The sequence below is a fragment of the Syngnathoides biaculeatus genome, chromosome 11, assembly GCF_019802595.1.
Source record: "Syngnathoides biaculeatus isolate LvHL_M chromosome 11, ASM1980259v1, whole genome shotgun sequence".
In the NCBI taxonomy this organism is placed as follows: Eukaryota; Metazoa; Chordata; class Actinopteri; order Syngnathiformes; family Syngnathidae; genus Syngnathoides; species Syngnathoides biaculeatus.
The window spans coordinates 20,954,738-20,978,788 of record NC_084650.1 but is presented as its reverse complement, the minus strand read 5'-3'; the positions used below and the strand labels follow the sequence as shown (position 1 = coordinate 20,978,788).

The window sequence follows — 24,051 nt, the reverse complement described above, 5'->3', positions numbered from 1 at the left end:
ATCACCTTCTAAATGTTGAACGGTATCGGACAAAACTCTGGGTGTCATGCTATGGGACATATTAGCGTTTCATCTCAAGGGAGTTAACTTGCAACAATGTTTTGTTTGACCGGCAATATGGCGAGTCACGTGACTTTATGACATAGGTGCACTAGGTTAGGCAACTCCGAATTTAGAGTTTCACATATTTCCGCAAGAGGCTGGGCAGCACTTACCTCTACTGGAGGAGATGCAGCGTAATTAACACGAAATACATATATACATATTAAAGAAGCCATTGTTTGAAGGTTTATAATTACGATAAGATCAATACTAATTTCAGTTAGCCTTTCTCTGGGAATTTACAATATAAGTTAACACTAAATTTAAAGGTCTAGTTTAACATGTTGGTGTTTACTAAAACAGACAATTGTTACTATTCTAGTTTTACAGTATACTTTATCTAGGAATAAAAAAAAAAAATCTTGACACAAGCACTTATTTACTTTGAGAGCCGTGGGAGTGAGAATGAGAAGAGGTGATTAATATAAATCAATCTATAACTTGTTTTCAGAAATCAGAAATATAGGATATTAGTTCAACTATTGTCCAAGTTACTGTAAAAAGGGGTACCAAACCACTTTTTGAAATGATTTTTAGCAGAAATTATTTTGTATAAAATTCTTAGCTGAAGTTTTTCCCCAACTACTTGTACATTTAATTCTGTAGATGAACCATATTTTACAACTAAAAATTTTGTAAATGCAGTTTGTTCCCGTGATGCCAATACATTTTCATGGAAAATTTACCAGTACTTGAGTCACAATTTTAGATCATAATCATTTGCACTAGCATACACTTGTGCAGATATGTGTTTGCTCTCGGGTCAAAGAAAGGAGAGGGAGCAGGTGAACAAGTTCAAAATTACTTTGATAACTCACTGTACGAGAGCACGGCTACCACAGAAATGAAATATTTAAGTTGATGCTGCCAGGCGGGGGTCTTTAAAATTGTATTTAAGCATGCAATAGGACACGCTCGCAATCTCTGGAGGGTAGAGGCTTTGTCTTAACATTTTAAGACTCTTCTGAGCAGCCAAGAGGCAAAGAGTTATAACAAGTGGACAGCGGCTACAACTTTTCTGACTAGGAATCACATTATTCTCACGCCCTCGGTTTTGCTTTGGGGGTAGGTCGCAGATCGTGCACTCCAGGAAACCAAAATAGCTCAGAAATAAAACCCAGATGGATTCAAAGTCTTCCTGGGATCACCCCGGCACAATACCCAGAAATTCTCCTGTGGGCTCAAATGAGGCCTGATTGCAGGCAGCACAGTGCAGCCTGTCTGAGTACATCTGAAAGGCAAAGTACAGACGTGGGGCTACACTGTGCTATAGTCATGTGAAAATAACAGAGTTCGAAAGATGATGCCAAATATCGAAAGTTTTTCCATAAACACCAAAGTGATGAAAACATTTCAGACACAGTCATGGATGCGCTGCCAACGAAACATTCCAGGAATAAAGCCTCTCTGAGAATTAGTGGTTATTGTACCTTCCAGCATTTTTTGTTGGCTGCTCCTCATCACATGGATGTTCTCGATGGCGACGAACTGGAATTTAATGTGGGAGTAGTTGTCCTCATTTTCATAGCCTTTTCCTGCTGCTCGATTTGCCATTGCATTTAACTGGAAGGATATTTGGCTAATTGTTAGACGATTAGCTTGTTTGTGATGTTTTAGCTCAAATACAGTTACATAATAATGCGTTCCTTGCCCAAGGCCAGGATTTTGTTTATGTATCCAGCTGCAAAAATTGATGTTTGAAAAATAAAGACCACCTGAACATACATCACAATGCTCATGACTTGTATTATTACAGAGCGTTCTTCTTTCTATCCATGGGGCTCACCTTGGGTCTGGTGTCCACCACATACATGAAGTCACTGCGGGGATTGGACCTCAGTATGGCCTCCAGCATCTGCTCATCCTCCAGGCAACGAGCACTGAAGCCTGAAAGGGGTTGGCTGCTGCGGCAGATGGTGGCCTGGGAGGAGGCGAGATTTAGCGTCATATGTTGATGTTTTCTCAATCAATTATAAGAGGGTCATCCTATCAATTATCCATCCATCTATTTTATTTGCCGCTTATCCTCATGAGGGTCGTGGGGAGTGCTGGAGCCTATCCTAGCTGTCAACGGGCAGGAGGCAGGGGACACCCTGAACTGGTTGCCAGCCAATTGCAGGGCACATGGAGACAAAACAGCCACTCTCATAATCACACCTAGGGGCAATTTAGAGTGTCCAATTAATGTTGCATGTTTCTGGGATGTGGGAGGAAACTGGAGTGCCCGGAGAAAACCCATGCAGGCACGGAGAGAACATGCACACTTCACACAATTAGGGCCGGGATTTAACCCGGGTACTCAGAACTGTGAGGCCAATGCTTTACCAGCTGAGCCACCGTGCTGCCCTTATCAAATAATTAAGATCATTATCTTAAATTGACATTTCAGCGCACAAATCTCCAACATTTGAAGCACTTTTCCTTGACTTGGATGTTAAAAGGAATAATCTCATATCTCCATTTATTTGTCACAAGGAACGAGGCAATGAATTATTACTTAGTACGTTCTCCCTTCGGACCGATTTACCAAACTTAAGCCTGTTGCATGTTTTGAGCTTCACACACTGGACTCGCAACCCTGGGAAGTTGACCTGACACTCATAAAGCACTCCAAATTGTTGTGTTAAGGACTAATAGAATGATTTATTAACATGAAGTCTTATGAGCACAAATGTAGCCAAGATGCTTTATCTTAAGAGTCATATGGGACCTGTGATTGAACCAGAAGAATATTCAAATATATTTACCCAAAATGTTGTGCAACTCTTCCCACAAAACCGTTTCTAAACATAACGCTTTCACTAAATCGTACTTGACAAAAGGGATGTAAAAACGGTGAATGGACTGTACTTATATATGTAGGCCATTATGTACAGGTACACCATAACAGTAATTAATGGAGGCTCTGATTCTCACACACACACACACACACAGACACACACACACGCACACACGCATACACACACACACACACATTTAAACACCAATAGGCTACATGCAAGGAGCTGCCACATCCACTGGGAGCAATTGAGAGTTCAGTGTCTTGCCCAAGGGTACTTCCCCAGTAGACTAGTCGGAGCCGAGATTGAAACGTCCGACACTTGTTTCACCGGATGACCCGCGTTACCAACTGAGCCACAGAAACCCCAAGGAGGAAACAAGAATGGTCAAACATACCACAGTTAACCCAGTGAAGTAAAAATTAATCACAATCTAAGTTGTTTCAATTAAACATAAGACACTGCTTTCATCGGAAGTTGAATTTGTTTTCCTGACAACTAGGAAATTCTGTGAGAAAAGCAAATAAATATACGCTATCAACTTACATGGTTTTCTTTGCAGTAGTATGAAAGAGTTGGAAATCGTCCTCTGCTTCTGAACTTGGAGCTTCCTGTGATGACTGATTGAGTTGTTGACTGTGGTACAAAAAGTTCAGCAGGGTAAGTGTCACTCACCTAAAAAAATAAACAAAACTGAGTTATTGCAAGGTCTGCATTAGTATGAAAATCATTTGCCCGGTCACTGATCTCGGTGCCCTGACCTTGTAGTGCCGGTTTACTAAGGAGAGTTTCCAAAGGGAGTTTGGGATTCCCATTCTGGTGTACTCAGCTCTGAGGTCCAAGAAGTCCCATTCCTGCTGTCTCTCCTTCTCATCAACATTTGGTTTATAAGAAAAGCAATACAGCTCTTCATAACGTTCTACAAGTAACAACAAAGGTTGACAGATGTCTGGTTGCAAACCATTCACTTTTTTAATCAGGAAATAAAAGACTGGCGGATGCATTTTTAAAAAGCTGTTACAGTTATTGCTGGTTAGTTTGCATGACTATTGAGCCCTCCATTCTCTGAGCCACTTATCCATATAAATCTCCAGGAGTGCTGGAGCCTATCCTTGCCATCATCGGGCAGGAGGCAGGGTGCACCTTTAACTGGTTGCCAACCAATCGGGGGGCACATAGAGACAGAGAACAGTTGCACTCATAATCACACCTAAGCGCAATTTAGTCTCCAACAAATGCCTCTTTTTGTGAGGTGGGAGGAAACGGGAGGCACGGGGAGAACATGCAAATTCAAAAGAGGCGGGGCCAGGATTTGGACGCTGTTCCTCAGAACTGTGGGGCCAACGCTGTAACCAGCTGCACCACCGTGCCGCCATATATAAATTGCCCCTAGGTATGATCGTGAGTGTGACTGTTGGCTATCTACATGTGCCCTGCAATTGGCTGGCAAACAGTTCAAGGTGTACCCTGGCTCCTGCCTGATGACAGCTGGAATTGGCTCCAGCTCTCCCGCGACCCTTGTGAGGATAAGCGGCTAAGAAAATGGATGGATGAATATTTTCTGAGCCCCAGTCACAATTACACGTAGGGGCAATTTAGAGCGTCTGATTAATGTTGCATGTTTTTGGGACGTGGGAGGAAACCGGAGTGCCTGGAGGAGACCAACGCAGGCACGGGGAGAACATGCAACCTCCACACCGGCGGAGATTTGAACCCCGGTGTGATGGTCTGAGCGCTCCCCCATGCTGAAAAGTCTCCTTGTGATTAATGTACATGCATTACTAACAGGGGGACTCTGGGTACGTAACAGACGCTTACTGGGAAATCCTCCGATCTCATAGTTCTCTTTCTTCTACATAGAGGGAGCTAACATATGTTATATCCTAATCCTAACCTAAACTTAAAACAAAAGTTGATATATACGTTCGCTGTGTCCGTCTTTCTGAGATGTCCGTAGTGAACATGAACACTAGGCGACAAGTTGTCGAATGGAACATGCTGAAGCATGGATGGGGATGTTTCAGACTGTCTGGAAGTTTACAAAATATACGCGCATGCGCATTAATCACAAGACTTTTCAGCACCGGGAGCACTCAGACCGTCACACCAGTCCTCAGAACTGTGAGGCCAATGCTCTTCAGCTCCACCACCATCCGCGCCATATATACGTGTGATTTTATATATATATATATATATATATATATATATATATATATATATATATATATATATATAAACACACACACACACGTTCTAATAACCATTACATGATATATCCCAGACTGGATTGAAGTCAATATTAGGGTGAATATGCATTTATTGTATTATTAAATTTCCAATTTAATTCTTAAATGCCTTGTTCATGATGTCAAGGTTATATTTATGTGGTGTAGTTGATCTATCTTGAGGCAATGGATATTATAAATCATGTATACAGTTTAACTTCAGGATTGTGGTGCTCACTCCAATACAGAGTAGGTTCCAATTTACACTCACAATGTTCCAGGTACTACATCTTTAGTATATGGCTCAATAATTACGCAAACCAACTAACCAAACTGCTCATCAAATGCTTTTCCAGCTTGATGGAAGTAATAACCTGCAGAAGCTCGAAGCAAGCAAGTCACCTGGCTGGGAGAGCCGCTGCAGAGACACAAATACATCATGGCACTCTCGCTCTTGAGCAATGACAAAATGTAGAACCTGGAAGTTTTTACAATGTATAAGAAGGGGGCAACCCGATGAAGAGGCCGCTTGTTTCTCCACACTGAAAACCAAACTGTGAAGCACCTAATAAAACAAAAACAAACAAAAAAATGTACATACAAGATGATTACACGCTGATCCGATCCCTTAGTTCATTCAGCTTCTGCTCACCCATGTTTCATTGCGAAATCCACCCTCATTCTCCACGAAGATGGTGTGGGTGGCGGTGAGATAGAGGGTGCCCACCCTGCTCCTTTTGCTGAACATTCTGTCCAGCAGCCTGACCTTCTCCACCTGGTAGAGGCAGAAGAGGAATCAAAACATTCCTTATCCTCCCGCACCCTCAAAGAATGATGGCATTCTCAGTCACCTCTGACACTGCAGTTGCACTGCAGTTGACACAGGAGACACAGAAACGCCCCCCGGCTATGAAGTCGACGTGGCTCCCGCTACTTGACCCCTTTTCAATATTGACTGGATGTTTGTTCCATAACTTATGATTATAAACATTACAGAAGTCGTGGGGAGGTTCACGGGGGTGACCTGTCAGCCGGGGAGTGCATTGCGGAAATGACGCCATATGCAATCAGAATTGCGGTTACCTTCGGAAGTCGGATGTGCTCCATTGGCAGATGTGTACCGAGCGACAAGCACAGTCACAAATTCACCGCTGACGATAAGAGAAGTACAAATATCAAAGGTTATGTTTGATTCAGAACGCCTAGTCACTGGCGCTCAGGTAAACGCAAACATAGACGGTTGGAACACGCTAGCCATGATGATGATGATGATGATGCACCATGGAAGGTCTCGGTAGCGTCGCCGCTGGGTCCTAAAGCTCACAGGAGGTTAGGTTGGCATAAAATTGCCAGCCTCCTGCAAATTCCATGCATTCTAACTTGTTTCAGACACACAAGTTGAAGTATCATACCCCATTACTCCCATTTGTGGAAAAAAAAAATTGGACATTAGGGTGGTTATTGTGTACATTAGCCTCTGTGTGACACAACAGCTGCCACACGTGGTACAGATTACTCGCTTTGAGGCGCTTTTTCTTACAAAGGCAGATGACAAAAGATTTACTTAGAATGATTCACAAAGGTTCAGTCGAGACGGCTGTACTCCTTTTATCTGTTGTCCCTTTATTCCAAAATGTTTTTTTTATTATTTTTGAAATTTCAAGGGTGGAATGGGACCGTCTTTGGGGGTTCTGATGTGAAGCTTACTTTTTTAACTTTGGAGTTTATATTGTAGATGACTTTGTTCACACTGTCCTCCCTATCCAGAATTTTCCATTACTGTCCTCAATGGAATGCCCCTTCTTTTTGAGCTACAAATGTACTGCTGAATCTAGACCTGAAGAAGCTGCTCTCATGTTCTGCCATGCATTTTTGTGTCAAAGCTGCTGGGTTTCTCCATTTTAGAGGTCCTCCCGCACCGAACTGCAGAAACAGCATTGCTGGGTTTGCATTTCATCATATTGTTCTATGAAATCGGACAAACCCATAGGGACACGATATTTATAAATTGCAGCCATATGGAAGTAATATAAACAATCGACAAAAACCAACTAAAAGGGGTTCAAGTGGGTCTAGGGTAGGTCAGTAATAAATTCCCCCATCAACAGAAAAGATTTGATAACTTCCATCCAGAATTGATTCAACTATTGCAATGACAGGCCTATTCTGTACATTAGTGGTGATGGCGTTGGATCAGATTTGAATTTAAAGATAAACATATAATGTACAGCAACAATTATGCAACAAGCAGTTTAAGCACTGAAGTTCTCCTCACCCTCCTCCATATTTTTTGACTGTGACTGAAAAATACTAGAAATGTTTATTTACTTTGTTTGTTTGACCTCACCAACCACCATCTGCTTCTGGATGTCATTCAAAACCATAGTTTTTCTTCTCTTTAATGAATAAAATCACCATTTTAAATAGCATTTTATGTTCACTTAGTTTATCTTTTTGCTGATATTTATATTTGTCCGATGATATTCAACAAAGTGGAGAAACTATGCAAAAACTAACAATAATTTGAGAAGGCAGAGAATACCTTTTAATAGCACTGAATCTAAATGCAAAAATAATATATTTGCATGTGCTTTTTTGTACAGTATTTGTCATTTCAAGCAATAAAGAAATCAATTCAATAAAAGCTGCAATTTTCCAGTTGGATGATAACCGGTTAAATTCATTGTAGATGATTTCATGCTAACAAATGGCTTATCTATGCCATAGCAGCTGTGGACATTCACAGCAGTAATGGATAGTTTTTGTAGTGTTTAGTTGTATTGCAGAATTTGTTGAAGGAAACAGTACAGCAGCCATGTTAATTTTTTGTTCATATTTTTTTCTTGTTTTTGTGTGTGTGTGTCAGTGACCATCTCTGATACCACAAAATCTCTGGCTAGTGAAACATGCACTCAAATATAATCTTTCATATTCTACTTTATTTTGCAGACCACTTGGGAGAAAAGCCATCTGTTTTAGGACACAAGAGAAACGAAAAAACAATAAAAGTAGTCAGTTAAACTAAGCAGAAGTGATTAAACCTACAAATGCCTGCCTCGCAGCCCGGCTCAGTTCATGCCCGCTCCTCCTGCTCGGAATCTACCCGTGAGAAAAGATAAATTGTGCTCTGATCGCATATAGTAAGATGCTGACTACAGTAAGATGCTTTGCCTTTGTTGAGATAAGCAATCATATTATGGGCTTCTGTTAATTAACAGTCTGAACAGATGTTTTATCAATTATATTTGTTGCATCACAGGTTCATATAGGAAATATTGACTTATGTACAAAGGTCAAGAAAGCCCAATATCTTTAGCTTGACAGTATAGAGTGAGAGCAGAAAACAAATATTGACTTATCCTAAGGTTGTAATGTCATAAAACCCCATTTTGTTGGTTACTCAATTCTTTCGAGGTAACCATGACCAACATTTAATCAAACATTGTGAACTCCACTTGCAAAATAGAGTTCTATTTCTTTCATATGTCGGTTTGGAGTTGAAAGTCAGATTGTTGTTTTAGCAATCTTATACTGAGTAGTTTGGGAATTATCCCCAGAAGAATAACCCTGCCAACTGTAAATGTGTGAAAATATGTCATAGATATGTAAATGCACGCTTTTAAATAGTGATAAATCATTGCCTTGACACTTGAAAAACAAACAATGGATATTTCTCCAAACATTAAAAAAAAAAAACTTTCCTAAAAGTCTAGTCGATTAGCATATTTCCTAGAGTAGATAATAGGTTGCCCAACGGATGTCTGACAATGTAAAATGAAACATAGTAATGAAACAGAGGATTCTATTTTCATAGATGGCACATCTGGCGTGGGGTACAAAAACTGACAGATCGTGATTTTTGTGTCAGGCTCACTGCACCCATTTGGAAATTATCATTATTATTATTATTATTATTACCATCATCTTCATCATAGCCACTTTGATTGGACATAATTGAAGTTGACCGTGTTCTCATCACAGTCCTTTGCTCTTTTAAATATGTGAGAAATTATGAACACCGGGTCTAAAATGCCCCCCCAACATTTTTCCAGCGGTCAGGTAAATACAGCTCAGTCTTTGTATTGGAATATGATTTTGTTTAATTGTTTTGCTATTGTCATATTTGAATTGGGTAGATGCACAAAATCAGACACCCTCTTAATGTGTTGATAGTTGACAGGGTAAATGCTGACTCTCCGATTCAAAAATGCTGTGTTCATCATTCATTTTATTTATGCCCTTTCCCTGCTTCCAAGACTAACTGACCTATATACAGACAGGAAATAACTCAGCAGTGCACTGAGGTAGACATAAGGAAGAACAAATGCAGAGATAAGACCTCATCCTGTTTAATAAACAGAGAATCAAGTTAACTAAGTACAAGTAATGTAGTGCCAATATTGAAAAGTTATACATGAAGCCTTTTTACTGTTGACCTCATTTCAGGAAGGACAGCATGTACTCTTATCATTTGGAATTCATACTTTTACACAGAATGATCACAACATTGTTTACCACATGCACAATATACAGGAAAAATAAATAGGTGAAGTGAAATTCTTAATATAATCAATGTGTTTTTATTTTTGTGATAATAGATGCACTGGAACGAGAATTGTGCGGCGGCCAGTTCAGGGTGTACCACCTGTTAACCTAAGTTAGCTGAGGTAAATTCCACCAACTATATACAGACTGAGAAAAGTAAATGTTTGCATATCTATAACAAACATATATTAAATATGGATGTTGCATGAGACTGTAGCGCTTCACCCTGTGAAGGAAAAACAAGACAAGATAAGACCGGACGAGGACAGAAGAAGCATGCACCGTATAGAAGTCTATAGAACGAGAATATAAGTGGGCGGGATACATGAGCACTTCACATGTACATTAATTATTTGTTGTAATAAGACAGGAGTTCCACACCCAGTGAAAGAATCCCAGGGGTGTGTGGACACATCCAAGTGAATTCACACCATTGTACATGTAAAAAGACAGACAGAAATGTCCTTTGTCTTTGTCTAAACTAATTTTTCAGTCCCCCATTTTCTTAAAATATTTGGAGCTGTTGTTCACTCGAGCATTTGCCGGTGAAGCCAGTGTTAATTGGAGCGAGCAGTCCTGCGTCCACAAGGCAAACACCACTCAATCTGTTGACCCGATCAACATTTTCGAAGCTAAGTCACTTAGCCATTGGTGAGCAAATGAATTCAATTGGCTTCACACAATTAGTGCAAGTCAACAATGAAATAGACGGAGCAGGGGGCTGCTTTCTAACTGTTCCCTAGCAACACAGTTTTACATGTGGGTGACAATTTCCATCCTGTTACATGCGCAGCACTGTTTTTCCTTTATATTTATACATACTTTGATGAGAAAAAAACCCCCAACCTAAACTGAAAACGTAAAATGTTATTTTCTCTATAAAGTATAATCTGGGGACACAGTGGACTACTGGCTACCACATCTGCCTCACAGTTTTTGAGGACCGGGATTCAAATCCGGCCTCACCAGTGTGGAGTTTGCATGTTTTCCCCAGGCCCATGTGGCTTTTCTCCGAGAACTCTAGTTTTCTCCAACATTCCCAAAAAGCATCTATGGTAGAATAATTTAAGTATGCAAATTGAGGGAAAAGGTTGTTCTTTTATGTGCCATGCCATTGGTTGGCGACTAGTTCAGGATGTACTCCGTTTCTCACCTGAAGGTCGTTGGGATAGGTTCCAGCACACTTGTGACCCTAATGAATATGTGTGAAAAATGAATACATGAATATGTTATCTTTGTAGAATGCATACATTTCAGAAGGATGTGGCTTGTGACCATTGTGACCAATATAATTACACAGCTAGATGAGTTTGTGCTTTTCAATAACAATTTCACTGAAAACAAAAATTTTGTTAGTTTTATTTAAGCCTTTGAAGTTATTTAGCCTTCTGACGAGCTTTTTTATTTTTTTTTTTATATGTGGAGTTGTAACAGGGGTGTCAAACTCATTTTTGTCACAGGCCACATTGTGGTAACGGTTTCCCTCAGGGGGACGTAATGACTGTGAAACCATACAAATATTTAATTGCATCATCATATTTGCAGTACACACAAAATTTATGAACTGGTTTTGGAATCAGAAATCAAGGTTATCAATTGTTGTTCATGTTTTATAACACCAAAATCTTGTAATCTTTCAACATTATAATTTATGACATATAACAATTTGAAATTTTGATATAGAATCATGGAAGATTGAAACACATGATTTGCCTTTGCAGGCTACAGAAAGTCATGTGATGGGCCAGATCTGGCTCCTGGGCCTTGAGTTTAACACCAGTGCTGAAGCACATTATAATACATAGTTCGCATGTTAACCCGCGTTACATAGTGTTGATAAATACTTGTGTTTGTATGTATTTCTGCATGTGTGACGGCACATGTGTATATGTGCGAGTGTAAAAGACGTTAACATCATGATGCACGTCACGGAAGAGGTTCTGCAGTCAAGGAGCAGTGTGAGTGAGGTGTGAGTGGAAGACAAACTCAAAGAGAGCTGGTTGTTGTCATTCCATTTGGTCTCTGATCTGTAGCTCAGATGGTGTCTGCGGGGCCCAGCTGCCACCTTCCCACTGATGTACCCAGCTGGTTTGAGCGTTTTTCTTGTCAGAAATATTCCCTGCTAACCTCAGTTGCTGGATATCCGTTATATCATATGTGTGTGTGGAGGGGCGGGCGGTGGTTTAACATGTCCCCTCCTCTCAGGATTTGTGATGTACATCTGAAGTTGCCAAGATTTTTTACCCTTGATATGACTGGCGAGCTAAAATATCGATTCAAAACCATGGGTCCAATAGCTCAGAAAACATTGAGCAATACCTGTCATCCATTAGAAGAGGTAACTCACCCCCCCACCCCCCACACGCTTACTGTTGCTCGTCCACCCTTCAGTGACCAATCAGCATCTATGCTTTTAGCAGCACTCCTATCGCCTGCAGTGGGTAAACATAAGTGTTCGCCACATTGTTTGTTAATGCCAGTTGCTTAACCATTTATCAGCGCTTGGTGAGCATCTACACATGGGCAGTCGGCCTGTTTTGGCCTCTCTGGGTTTCAAACACCATTTTATCCACTAAAACTGCTGTGTAATGCCAGCTTTTAACAACTTTTGTGGCATTTATTCCAAATGACAAGCAAGAGAATGAGGAGAGGGGACATCTGTCCCCAGGGGCAAGTCTGGGCAGATACTATGAACGAGCACTAAGGACAGAGGGGAGGAGTAAAAATCCTGCTCAGCAGTTTGGGAGGTGAATTATAGTAGAGTCCACTGTTCAGTCAGAAGTTTAGGCTGCAGCTCGAGGGATCACCAGAGACTTTTTTTGGACCGGCAAATGTTTCATGCAGAAACATCCTGATAAGTCCTGTTCTTTTTTCATAGGGATTTTGGTCTCTTCTCACTGAATCATACAGGTATGACCGAATCTCTGATCATCTGTGATCATGAATACTTTCAATAGTCAATCATTTCTGTTTTCATTTGTCGAAAATCTCAACAGGATAATTTTAGGAAGATGAGGAAAAACTGCACAAAATACTGTAAAACAAGATGAAATTGGGTCCTTGTGGTCTTTGGGTTTCATGAATTGTATTGCACTGTGACACAATGTAAACATTATAATGGAAATGAGCTGTCACATTCAAAATCAATTTCTCATGGTTCTTTAACGGATAAATACACCGTTTGGTGGTGATCAGGCCTCTTATATGAATATTCCAAATTTAACACCAATAACCGTGGAAGCAGAATTATTATTGTAACTGAAAAGAGGTGGTGTTTAATATTATATTCACTCATGTAGTTATTTGAAGAGAACTTTCTGTATTTCACACTTTGGTGATATAGGAAATATAGGAAAAAGAGCCTTCAGTTACCCTATTTCTGGTGTAGTGTAACTTCTATTGAGCCATATTGGAATGCAGTTGCTGGGTCAAATGGATGCATTCATGCTCTATCCTTGAATGTGACCCTTTGAATTGTCTGATCTGCACCATAACTTCAAACAATTGTTTACCAAGGGGATGCTGACTCAATGAATAGTACCCCACCACACACACCTTGGCAACATTCCTGCATGCCATCTCTTGTAAGGCACAGTCCAAAGCCCTCAACAGCCCTGGCCTCACCTTGTTTCGTCTTTGTGTTATGAAACTGACCTTTCAGCATTTCAAGAAGTCCAAGGTGCAAGAGCTTTTGAAGACATCAAAGTGTGTAGTTCAAATATTCGTGCTGAGATATTTTCAGAAATTCTTCTCTGTGTTAACAGGTGGCAACATGTTAGAGCACGTTCTGTCGTTTGGTCGTTCCCTGGTGCGCCGAAAGTTGGTTGATCTTAGCAGTTTGGAGGACTCAAAGCTCTGTCGTTGCCTGGGAACTGTGGACCTGATCGCCCTGGGAGTGGGGAGCACTCTGGGAGCAGGTGTCTACGTCCTGGCTGGAGAAGTAGCCAAGGGAGACTCTGGACCCAGCATAGTCATCTCTTTCCTCATTGCTGCCCTGGCCTCCGTCATGGCTGGCCTTTGTTATGCTGAGTTTGGAGCTCGCGTCCCAAAGACCGGTTCTGCTTACCTTTACAGTTATGTGACTGTAGGGGAGATTTGGGCCTTTATTACTGGTTGGAACCTGATTCTCTCCTATGTGATTGGTGAGCTGCTCCCACAATTTCTGACATATCTGTGCTTTGTTGAATCTGGTTGCTGTTTATGTTCTGTCCTCCCTTTTGTCACATGCAGGTACCTCATCAGTAGCTCGAGCCTGGAGCGGAACATTTGATGAAATAACAGGAGGACATATTGAAGTATTTTGTAAAACATACTTCAGCATGAACTCACCTGGTCTGGCTCAGTATCCTGACTTCTTTGCAGTCTGTCTGATTTTGCTGCTGTCTGGTAAGAAATAATATATATCCAACAATGAATCCTTTCACTTTATTTAGCATGTTTTGTATAAATGACCGAGGTGACGAGATCCCATTTTTTGTCTGTGCATACTGATACTGTTGCAAATTGTGAGGTGTGAGGGTCAGCTGTACTGACCCCCTTATGACCTATAGAATGTTCTGTTCGCCACTATCAGATCGTGTACACTAATCCAGAGACAGAATTTTTTTATGCAATGTGGAACAAGAAAACATTTGTATCTAGTCTTGTTCACAGTTCGCCACAGTAATATTGACACATAGTTCCAACTGTGAACTGGTTGAGGTAGCCCAATGACATTTTGTGCTCAAGTTCACAAAAAATCTAGTCACCCAGTTGAATAGTTATAACACTCATCAGTAAAATTTGTTTCTGATAAATGAGTCTTCAGGATAGGAAATCAATTCCTCCTCTATGACTATCACGCTGTACCGGACCTCCACTGTCAGACTCTCTATGGTCAAACAGCTCTTAGTGACTTTTAGGCTTGTCTTATAAAAGGTCAACAATGAGTCATTCACATGATTTGTGCAGCAGTTTCTATACCAGCTGCCCTTCTTTACCCAAGCTACTAATTTTTTATTTTGGTATTGATAGTAGTTTGTATCTTCTGGTATTTATGTAATAGTACCTTCCCATAAACATTAATCTAAAAAACGAGAAGTTAGTAAGATCTAATTGAAATCAGGAGCAGTGCTCGGGATTTAGAGCCTTCCAATGTCACAAATCAATAAAGATATTTTCTCTGTTAGTTGTCACACTCATGAGTCCTTAGAATGGTCTTCATTCTTTCACCCTGACCGCCCCCCGAGGTAAAGCCAAGCATAAAATTGGTTGTTTGGGATGTAGAAATTTTTGGATATTAATACCGATCACCTAATTGCAATTTTCAGTCTTCCAAGTCATGGTAATCTGCAAAGATTGTCTTGTGGAAAACTGGACTGTCGAGTTGTCTTGATTCAACCTTGAAAACTCCCTGTATTTGTGCTTATGCAGGACTCCTGTCATTTGGGGTGAAGGAGTCAGCCTGGGTCAATAAAATCTTCACCTCTGTCAATGTACTCGTACTGCTCTTCGTCATCATCTCTGGCTTTGTCAAAGGAGACACAAACAACTGGAAGATAACAGAAGAATCGCTAGTAAATGTCACTATAGTTGCCAGGTAATTTGCAGTTCTACATTACACTAATAGCAAAGGTTAATATGTTTAATGAAGGTAAGGTTTCCATAATCATTTCCTTAAGCAGAGTTGACTTTTTAAAGTATTGTACAATACCCTGTCCATTTGATCATTTGTGTTGACGTGACAGTACTGTTGTTTTAGGAACTTATCAGTCATGAACAATGTGAGCAGTGATTATGGAGCTGGAGGATTCATGCCATACGGTTTCAGTGGGACATTAGCTGGAGCCGCCACCTGCTTCTATGCTTTTGTCGGCTTTGACTGCATAGCAACTACAGGTATGAGATCGGCCTTGTGGTTGTAATTCGTCCATTGCATCTGTGTGAAGTTGGAGATGTTTGAAGGAGATATTGCAGTTTTTAATCGTTTGGATAAATAGTTTCTATTTGAAACAGAATGTGTACATCTTAAAAGAACTGTGCATAAATAAAATTGAGACACAAATCTTAGGGTGCAGTTTTGGGAGACTCGCAGTCCAAGACCTTAGTTTTCTCCCTCATCCTTGGTCACGACGGGCTCTTAAAATGGGCTCGCTTTGGCTGGGGCCCTCGTACTCTGTGTGGACGGTGGGGTCACAGCAGTGGTGGGGGGTGAGGGTTGAGGTTTGTTATAGGGGTGGGGGGTGGTGACCCAGTGTCCGTGCCCCTTCCTTTCAGACTGGTCAGGGCACTTTGGCTAGTCTAGTGGACTGCCTTAGAAACTGAAGAGTGAGTCACGTCCACCTGGCTGGGTCCCTCGTGGGATCGGTGCTCATTCATGAAAATGTTCGATAGACACGCTATAGACTTTAATTGCATGGACAACAACATCCGTTTTACTAACATACCAACTCAGAGGTTCTTACAGGTTTTAAGACCCTAAAAAAGAATCGTGATACGTCACTCATGAGTAGCATGCCTTGCTCATTTCCTACATCCTCTCCTGCCCTGCCCGTTGCTGTCATCTCGCATCTTATTCTCTTGCTTAGTTGTTGAATGTCCTCACCAGGTGCGCCCCCCCACCCCACCATAATTTAAAAAAAAAACATAAAAAAGAAAATCAGGGTTTGTTTCAAACTCCACTGTTGCACAGCAAAACCTTTCCAGCACAAAAGGCTTACATATCTAGCATTCTGCAAGACCATGCAGCTGAACAGGACAGGTTGAAAGAAAAAAAAAATCCCAAGTTGCATAAACCATTGTAAATTATTTTTATTGTTACTCAGACTTATAATGCTGAAATAGAAACTGGAACGGATAAAAAAACATTTTAGATTGCAAGAATACTAACCAGCCTCAGGGAAAGATCCGGCCCGCTGCCCCACTTTATGTGGCCAGCTAAAATGCAATTCTCTACTTAATGTTTCTTGCTAAATATCTCTGTTCTTGTTCTGTAATTGCTCTTCACTTTTAACAGATATTACAACCATATTTTCACCCAATTCCCCTTGAACATAAAGTAAACAACTGTTGAATACTTATCAATATGGCGCAATTTTCCACGACTTATGCTTTCAAATTCAACTCGTTGTTAACAATATTTGTGTCAATCCATTGCCACGGCAATTGTGCATCTAAAATAATTTGGTGCGGTGACTTTTCATTCATGTGGTATTCCTCTGAGGGGAAACCATACCAGTAATGTGGACAGTGACAAAAATGAGTTTTCCACCCCGAGAGAGATGCACTACAGTACAGTAATTTTTCTTTTTTGCCACTGCAGGTGAAGAAGTGAAGAACCCTCAGAGAGCCATTCCCATTGGCATCGTGGTGTCACTGACTGTGTGTTTCCTGGCGTACTTTGGCGTTTCGGCCGCACTCACGCTCATGATGCCTTACCACCTGTTGGATGAGAAAAGCCCTCTGCCTATGGCATTTGAATATGTCGGCTGGAGCCCTGCGAAATATGTGGTCGCTGTAGGTTCGCTATGTGCCCTGTCTACCAGGTAACCAACTGAGTGAGAAACAATGTCGTAAATTTGCAGTGGATACAAATATTTGTAATTGTGCATGCTTACAGTCCTGCTTTTGAAATTATTTTTTGTCTGCTAAATGGAATATTGTGGGTGAAGGGCTTCTCTTTTCACATATCTGCATTGCTTTGTCAGTCTAATTGGCCAATCGTGTTGTATGAAATTATTGTACGGATCAGGCTCCAGACTCTCTATGTTGAATGTGACACATTTCAAGTTTTCTATTTTCATGTAAAATGTCACAGGGAGAGTCCAATCTCAGTCATGAGAAGCAGATCACATGGATCTCATATGAGAAGCAGATCACATAGATCTCATAGCTCATGCTATGTATTTTACATGCAATGGTTGGTTCCAATGTTGTATTACATAAGTAGAAAGTAGCTTGAGCAATGGGCGGATGTACAAGTAAAACACTCAACACCCCTCAGGTGTCATCAAAATTAAGTTCCCAGTCATTCATTTAAGATAAAGAAATAGATAACGACTTGAAAAAAAGGAGTGTGACCAGATAAAAAGTCACAGCATCAAAATAGAAAGCAAGTCTGGAGCCTTGTGCCTTTGTTCTCTGAAGGTTGATATTTATTGTGACACGCTCTTATTCATTATTCTTCTGTACGGGGAATTCTTCTTTTTTTAATGTATTTTTCATTTAACCTGCATTTATTGATTGACATTTTGGCCACGGTATGCTATTTGCACAATTTTTTTTTTTTAAGCACACATTGCTGTGGCATGTAAGCAACTAAAGAACATGGTAAGAATAGAACTGATTTGGAACTTACATTGGTGGATCAAATCATATCCAGTTGGAAAATGTCCCGTTATTATTTTTTTGTGGAATAGGCAATGCCCCACCAGAAAAGAAAGGCACAACCTCTCACTTTGAAGCTTTTAATATGTGATTGTGTTCTTTGTGTGTACCCATGTGTGTTTTGGGGTGTCTTGACTAATGTGTTGGTCTTGCATGTCTCTGCTGTCTCATGCAGTCTGCTGGGCTCCATTTTCCCTATGCCTCGTGTAATCTATGCTATGGCAGCGGACGGGGTGCTTTTCAAAGCCTTAGCCCGAATCAATCCTAAGACGAAGACCCCCCTTATTGCCACTATGAGCTCCGGTGTAGTAGCAGGTGAGAGCCGGGGAGTGTCAACCTCCTCCTCCAATCAACTGTGAAACACACTGCCCAACATCAAAAACTCAAAGCTACCCATTCAAACAATTTCTGATGAGAATCATTAACCATCATGAGCATCAAACCCACCATGTACATGTGTGCTTTCCCAGTTGTGCACCTAAAATGTGTCCTTTCCACAGAGCTCTCCACTTAACCATAACCCCTCTTCTCCCTAGTCTGTTGGGCGCCATGTTCCCCCTGCCACGCATTCTCTTTGCCATGGCGCGAGATGGCATTCTGTTCAAATTTATGTCCAAAGTGAGTAAGCGGCAGTCACCTGTGGCTGCCACCATGGCGGCAGGTACCACTGCGGGTAAGCGGCCAAGACGAGGAGCTGCCTGTTGTACGGGCTTGTGGTGTGGAGTTTGTTTGGCTTCCAATCGTTATGCGGTGTTGGTGGTGATGGCTGCATGTTCAAGTTTGTGATCATTTGCTGAAGTGCATGTGAAGTAGATTTTGAGTCAAGTGAACTGGCCAACAGGAAGGAGCCCATTCAGGACCTTTTTTTGTTTTTTCCAAAATACATTTTCTAATTTGGGGATTTTGTGTGAAGCTAATAATCTAATATAATCCATCCATCCATTTACTTTGCCACTTATCCTCACAAGGGTCGCGGGGGGGTGCTCGAGCCAATCCCAGCTTTCAACAGGCAGGAGGCTGGGTACACCCTGAACTGGTTTCCAGCCCATCGCAGGGAACATAGAAACAAGCACTCACAATCACACCTAGGGGAAATTTAGGGTGTCCAATTAATGTTGCATGTTTTTGGGATGTGGGAGGAAACCGGAGTGCCCGGAGAAAAGCCACGCAGGCACGCGGAGAACACGCAAACTCCACACAGGCGGGGCCGTAATTGAACCCAGGTCCTCAGAACTGTGCGGCCAATGCTTTTATCAGCTGATCCACCGTGCCACCCATTTAATATATATATATATATATATATATATATATATATGTGTGTGTGTGTGTGTGTGTTGTGTGTGTGTGTGTGTGTGTGTGTGGTGTGTGTGTGTGTGTGTGTAAAAATGTAGACCAGCTGGAAAGTGATCACTGCGGACTGTCTCTGTTATCACGGGAAGCACGGAGACATGTTTGGTCCAATTAGCGAAAGGATGCAGAACAATGAAACAAAACAAAAGAGGCGGAAGACATAAAATTATTGTTCTTCACGCTTTGTTGGGAGAAGATGAGCGTTTCTCGCTTCCGGCCTGTGTCCGGGATCCACTCGCTGGTTTGGAAATCTCATGTTTGGGTGGGAGCGTATCTGGTTGCTCAGCAGCCACGATTCTTGGAAGGTGGGGAGCAAGATCTCCACCCACAGGGCTCGCAGTTACCGTGCCGTGTGCTCGAACAAAGAATGGGGAGGGAGGAAGGGTGGCAGAAGGTAGATTTGTTAAACAGTACATAGTTGTGTAAGGTTGCCATCCAAAAGAGTTTGAATTGTGATTTTATGTTTTGACATAACGTTGCATAAAGAAGCAGAAGTGGGTGGGGCAGCTGAGATCAGCTCCATAGTCGTCAGCCTGTGGGACACAAGAGATGGAGCTGTGGGCAGCACCACAGTGTTCACATCTCACAATACTCAGTGTGGCGATGATGCCTGCTGGTTTATCAGCAAATATGTGGCTAGTTTTGCAAATGACTGCATGAACTATATCTGCAAATATACTGTGTATGGTTTTGTTGGATCTGAGTGTTTGCTATAATCTGCTGCCATCTTCTTTCGGGAAAGGTTCGAGCTTGCGGAATGTTGGTGGTGTGTTTTGACAAAATCAGTATGCCTTTTATGTTCAATGTATTAATTGTGTTGTCTTTGCTTGCCGCTTAGCTATCATGGCGTTCCTGTTTGACCTCAAAGCGCTGGTCGACATGATGTCGATAGGAACTCTGCTGGCCTACTCACTGGTTGCTGTGTGTGTACTGATTCTTAGGTGGGTACTTTCACACGGTAAACAACAACAAACATGTTATTTTTATACCACTTTTGTGTTTTGCTTTGCTTGAAAATTATGATTAGCCATCTCTATAAAGTGTAACTTGTGATGTAAGAGCTGTGAATGTGAGCACTTTATGAAAGTAAAGTGGCAGTCTGAGTGAGTGACAGTGTTTACTCTATGTGCTAGTACTTTGCAAGTATAAAATAAGCTCAGCCCCCGTTTAAGCTCTTCTGAATAACATCATGATGACTTATCAACAGTGTGGGGACTAACTAACTATCTGATGTCATGAGATAATGCAATTTAATTTCAAAATGTATGTCACTTCAATTTAATACATTGCTGTGGCTAAATAAGTAATTAAATTAAAGTTCCTTTGGAAATTTTCATGATTGAAATCTCATTTACATTTGAAAAATAGCCGCAAAATCTTATTTTTTCTCCTCCTTCTAAGATGACTGTGATTGGCTCTCTGTGGTCATGTGCCGTTTTTCTTGGTTCTTTTCATCATCACCACCGTAATTAATGCCTTTGTTTAATTACGTTGATAGTTTTATTTCAGCGTGTTGATCTCTATGAATTCTACAGTCCTACACATTTTATACCACTAGCCTTCAAGAGGATCACTTGTGAGCTGCAGCTAACTGAGCTGGTTTTGAGCGAGGGCCAGTGTACACCCAGGGCTGCTTGTCACACTGGTCACACTCAACATTTTCTAGAAAAGTAAAATTTGTTTTGTGTAATGTTCACTATTGGTTTATATAAAGACGACGCTAAGGATTGCCCTTGTTGTCCAAAAGAATCCAAAATTCCAAGAAAAAAAATCTGTATAGCCACCTGGGATGCCTTCAGTCGTAGAACCTTCTTTGAGATCCATCCATCGATTTTCTTTTGCCGCTTATCATCACGAGGGTCACGGGGAGTGCTGGAGCCTATCCCAGCTGTCAATGGGCAGGAGGAGGGATCCACCCTGAACTGCTTTCCAGCCAATCGCAGGACACATCGAGACAAACAAACACCCTCACAATCACACCTATGGGCAATTTAGAGTGTCCAATTAATGTTGCATGTTTTTTGAACGTGGGAGGAAACTGGAGTGCCCTGAGAAAACCCACGCAGGCACAGGAAGAACACCTTGTTTGAGATGTTGAGTCAAAATAATTTCAAATTCTAATTATTGATTTTTGTGTTTTTGGTAATATGCCTCAACTGTCATTTCGATGTTTTTCTGCCCATCTAATAAACTTTCCCTTTCAGGTACCAGCCAGATGGAGATTTGGAGGGGCGAAGGGGAGGCAGCTGCAAAAGGGACTATCTGTCCTCTGAGGAGGGCGAGTCTGAGCTGACCGAATCCGAGTCCCACCTCAACACACTAAAAGCAGACGGATCAATCCTGCAGGCGGTCCTGCACCCACCTGCCTCTCCCTCTGAGCGTTCATCCAGGGTGGTCAACATTTGCATTTGTGTGCTTGGTGAGCAATCTTATCATCGACGGTATTTGACATGACCAAACAGGACATCCCGGGTTCAGATCAAAGCACTGACGTTTTGACAATTGCAACGTGTATCTCGTAATGACAATGACCTCTGAGATTCAGTGTCACAACTGACAAATGTTACTGAGCTCCAAAGAAAGAAAGAAAGAAGGAGATGACCAAACTATAAAATGCATATCTCTCGTCCAAACACAGTGCTGCTGACATGTCTGATCAGCTATCTGACCACTTACCACATCGACTCCATCATTAATATCGAAGTGTGGATCCTGGCATCGCTGTCTGTGTGTCTCCTTGTCTTTGGCGGCTGCGTCGTGATGATCTGCAGACAGCCTCAGACCACTCAGAAGGTTTCCTTCATGGTATGTACTTCACGTTTAAAAACAAACTGAGATTGATGTTGACAACAAGCTCAGTTGTTGTGTGGGCATGTGTCTGCTGTCACCACAGGTTCCCCTTTTGCCATTTCTGCCCATCCTCAGCATATTTGTTAATATTTACCTCATGGTTCAACTGAGTGGGGACACCTGGATCCGTTTTTCCGTGTGGATGGTGCTTGGTAAGTCTCTGCGTCTGAAGTTGTCTGTTAAAATGTAGAAAAAACTCACCTGTAGACAGCTTGTGCCACAACAGTGATTTATGATGCGCTCCCTTACAAAGGTATTGAAAGAGTGTTGTCCATTGGTTGATTTTTGCTGCAATACTCAGCTGTTGACTCTCAGTTGTCTTTGGGAGGCCCCAGGCACATTGTTATTTTGCACACCCAGTAATGTTACCTTTACCCATCCGCACACTTCTCTCAGGCTTCTTGATCTACTTCGGTTACGGCATGTGGCACAGTGTGGAGCGCCAGCGCCTTCTCCGGGGCAAATGCGGCAGTGCCAAGCAGGCTGGGTCGGCTGCAGTAGGGAAGGAACAGGACCAGTTCATCTGTCCGGAGAAGACCAGTCACTTTTAAGGTTCCTCAATTTTCCTGCTAATTGAGTGTGAGGGGACATGCACGGCCCGACACACACACTACCACCATAAGCCTTGAGGAACTTGTAGGAACAGCTTTGCCAACGTGGGCCTCGCAACATTCAGTCTGTGAACGTCATGTCAGTATTTTGTGTGATGAGGAGCTGCTCTCGTCTGACCTCTTTCACTGTGATGGACCACGTACACTGCAATGAGACATTGTGTTGAAAGCGCCATGGAAAAGACAGGTAACACACTGGAGAGTGAATTTCCTGCAGACTAAAACAGTTAGAGGAATAATGAGAGAGTTTTTTTTCTTTCTTTTCTTTTCTTTTTTTACAATGGGTGTTACTTTTTAGAGACTGAGCATATCATTATAAGTATCATTTAAAAAAATTAATTCATTTCTTCATTTAATGGTCTATTGTATTTTTAGACTTTTGTACACCTGCACAATCGAAAGCAGCACCACTGCAAACCCACACCACCAAAACACATTATTACAGGAATATTTCTCTCAATGTGCCCATCCAAACTGAACATTTGTATCTCTGTAAAGCCAGATTTTTTTTTTTTTAAATACAGCTCTTGCATTACATATTACAGTATGCAGGTGTACAAACAGTGATGTGGTGACTGGTGAGTGCATTTTTAGTAGGATTTGCAGTCTTATTTTAGAAGGCCTTTGTTTGTTGCTTTAATTCTTGAAATACCAGAAGAGGAACAATCTTCCTCCCGTTCAGGTCATGCAACAAGTCATAGAACTCTTTTTTTTTTTTTCTTTCTCAGCTGCTGCCACAAAGGGTCTTATTTAGCTGCCTTTCTGCAGAATATGTATCATGTTTCAAATGTTACAGTCTGAATGAATGATGTCATTGAATTAAAAATTATTTCCATAAACGTGTTCAATTTGTTATCACACTATGGCAAACCAGGCTTTAATCCTGTACACTACTAGTACAGACTAGATTAAATGTTACGTTGCCCAAATGTCCGATATGTGTTGTCTTTTTTGTGTAGCTTCATTTTACAGCTTCATTCAATGTGAAGGGAATTAAATTAAACAGTCAGGAAATGATACATTTTCCCCCCTGAATGGTTATTAATAACATGAAAAACCATGTATCCACCTGTTGATATTCATATAACATTTTCACATAACATATTCATACAACAGAATAGGCATTAACTGTGTGTTCAATTAAACAGGCCCAGATATCACAATAAGACCATTTGTGAGCACACTGAGATGACATTTTCATTGTTTTAATATTCATACTTGTGA

General features: G+C 41.3%; 2 protein-coding genes across 13 annotated transcripts in view; one reads left to right on the top strand and one right to left on the bottom strand.

Annotated features, from left to right (window-relative positions):
* mtmr7a (myotubularin related protein 7a) overlaps nt 1-6,329 on the bottom strand; it is an 11,874-nt gene extending 5,545 nt beyond the window's left edge. The window contains exons 1-8 of one of the 5 annotated variants that reach the window (XM_061834388.1): nt 6,191-6,327; nt 5,959-6,081; nt 5,760-5,882; nt 5,510-5,672; nt 3,644-3,801; nt 3,429-3,557; nt 1,889-2,023; nt 1,533-1,665 (exon numbers count right to left, since the gene is read on the bottom strand). In XM_061834388.1, coding sequence (XP_061690372.1) covers nt 1,533-1,665; nt 1,889-2,023; nt 3,429-3,557; nt 3,644-3,801; nt 5,510-5,672; nt 5,760-5,882; nt 5,959-6,081; nt 6,191-6,214 — 988 coding nt within the window. In that variant the 5' untranslated portion in view covers nt 6,215-6,327. The other 4 variants (XM_061834390.1, XM_061834389.1, XM_061834387.1 and 1 more) reach the window with 4 other exon arrangements.
* On the top strand, nt 6,193-24,051 carry slc7a2 (solute carrier family 7 member 2). Of its 8 annotated transcripts, none has more exons than XM_061834395.1 (14): nt 6,193-6,327; nt 8,057-8,212; nt 9,706-9,774; nt 13,417-13,794; nt 13,883-14,038; nt 15,065-15,230; nt 15,393-15,529; nt 16,953-17,175; nt 18,192-18,331; nt 20,205-20,307; nt 21,571-21,785; nt 22,005-22,171; nt 22,260-22,368; nt 22,613-24,047. In XM_061834395.1, the coding sequence occupies exons 4-14, from the start codon at nt 13,425-13,427 to the stop codon at nt 22,765-22,767; spliced, it is 1,941 nt and encodes a 646-aa protein (XP_061690379.1). In that variant the 5' UTR covers nt 6,193-6,327; nt 8,057-8,212; nt 9,706-9,774; nt 13,417-13,424; the 3' UTR covers nt 22,768-24,047. The 8 variants fall into 8 exon arrangements, with proteins under 8 accessions (XP_061690379.1, XP_061690381.1, XP_061690380.1 ...); XM_061834396.1 differs by lacking the exon at nt 8,057-8,212 and adding an exon at nt 12,531-12,562 and having other exon boundaries at nt 6,211-6,327; XM_061834397.1 differs by lacking the exons at nt 8,057-8,212; nt 9,706-9,774 and adding an exon at nt 12,531-12,562 and having other exon boundaries at nt 6,194-6,327.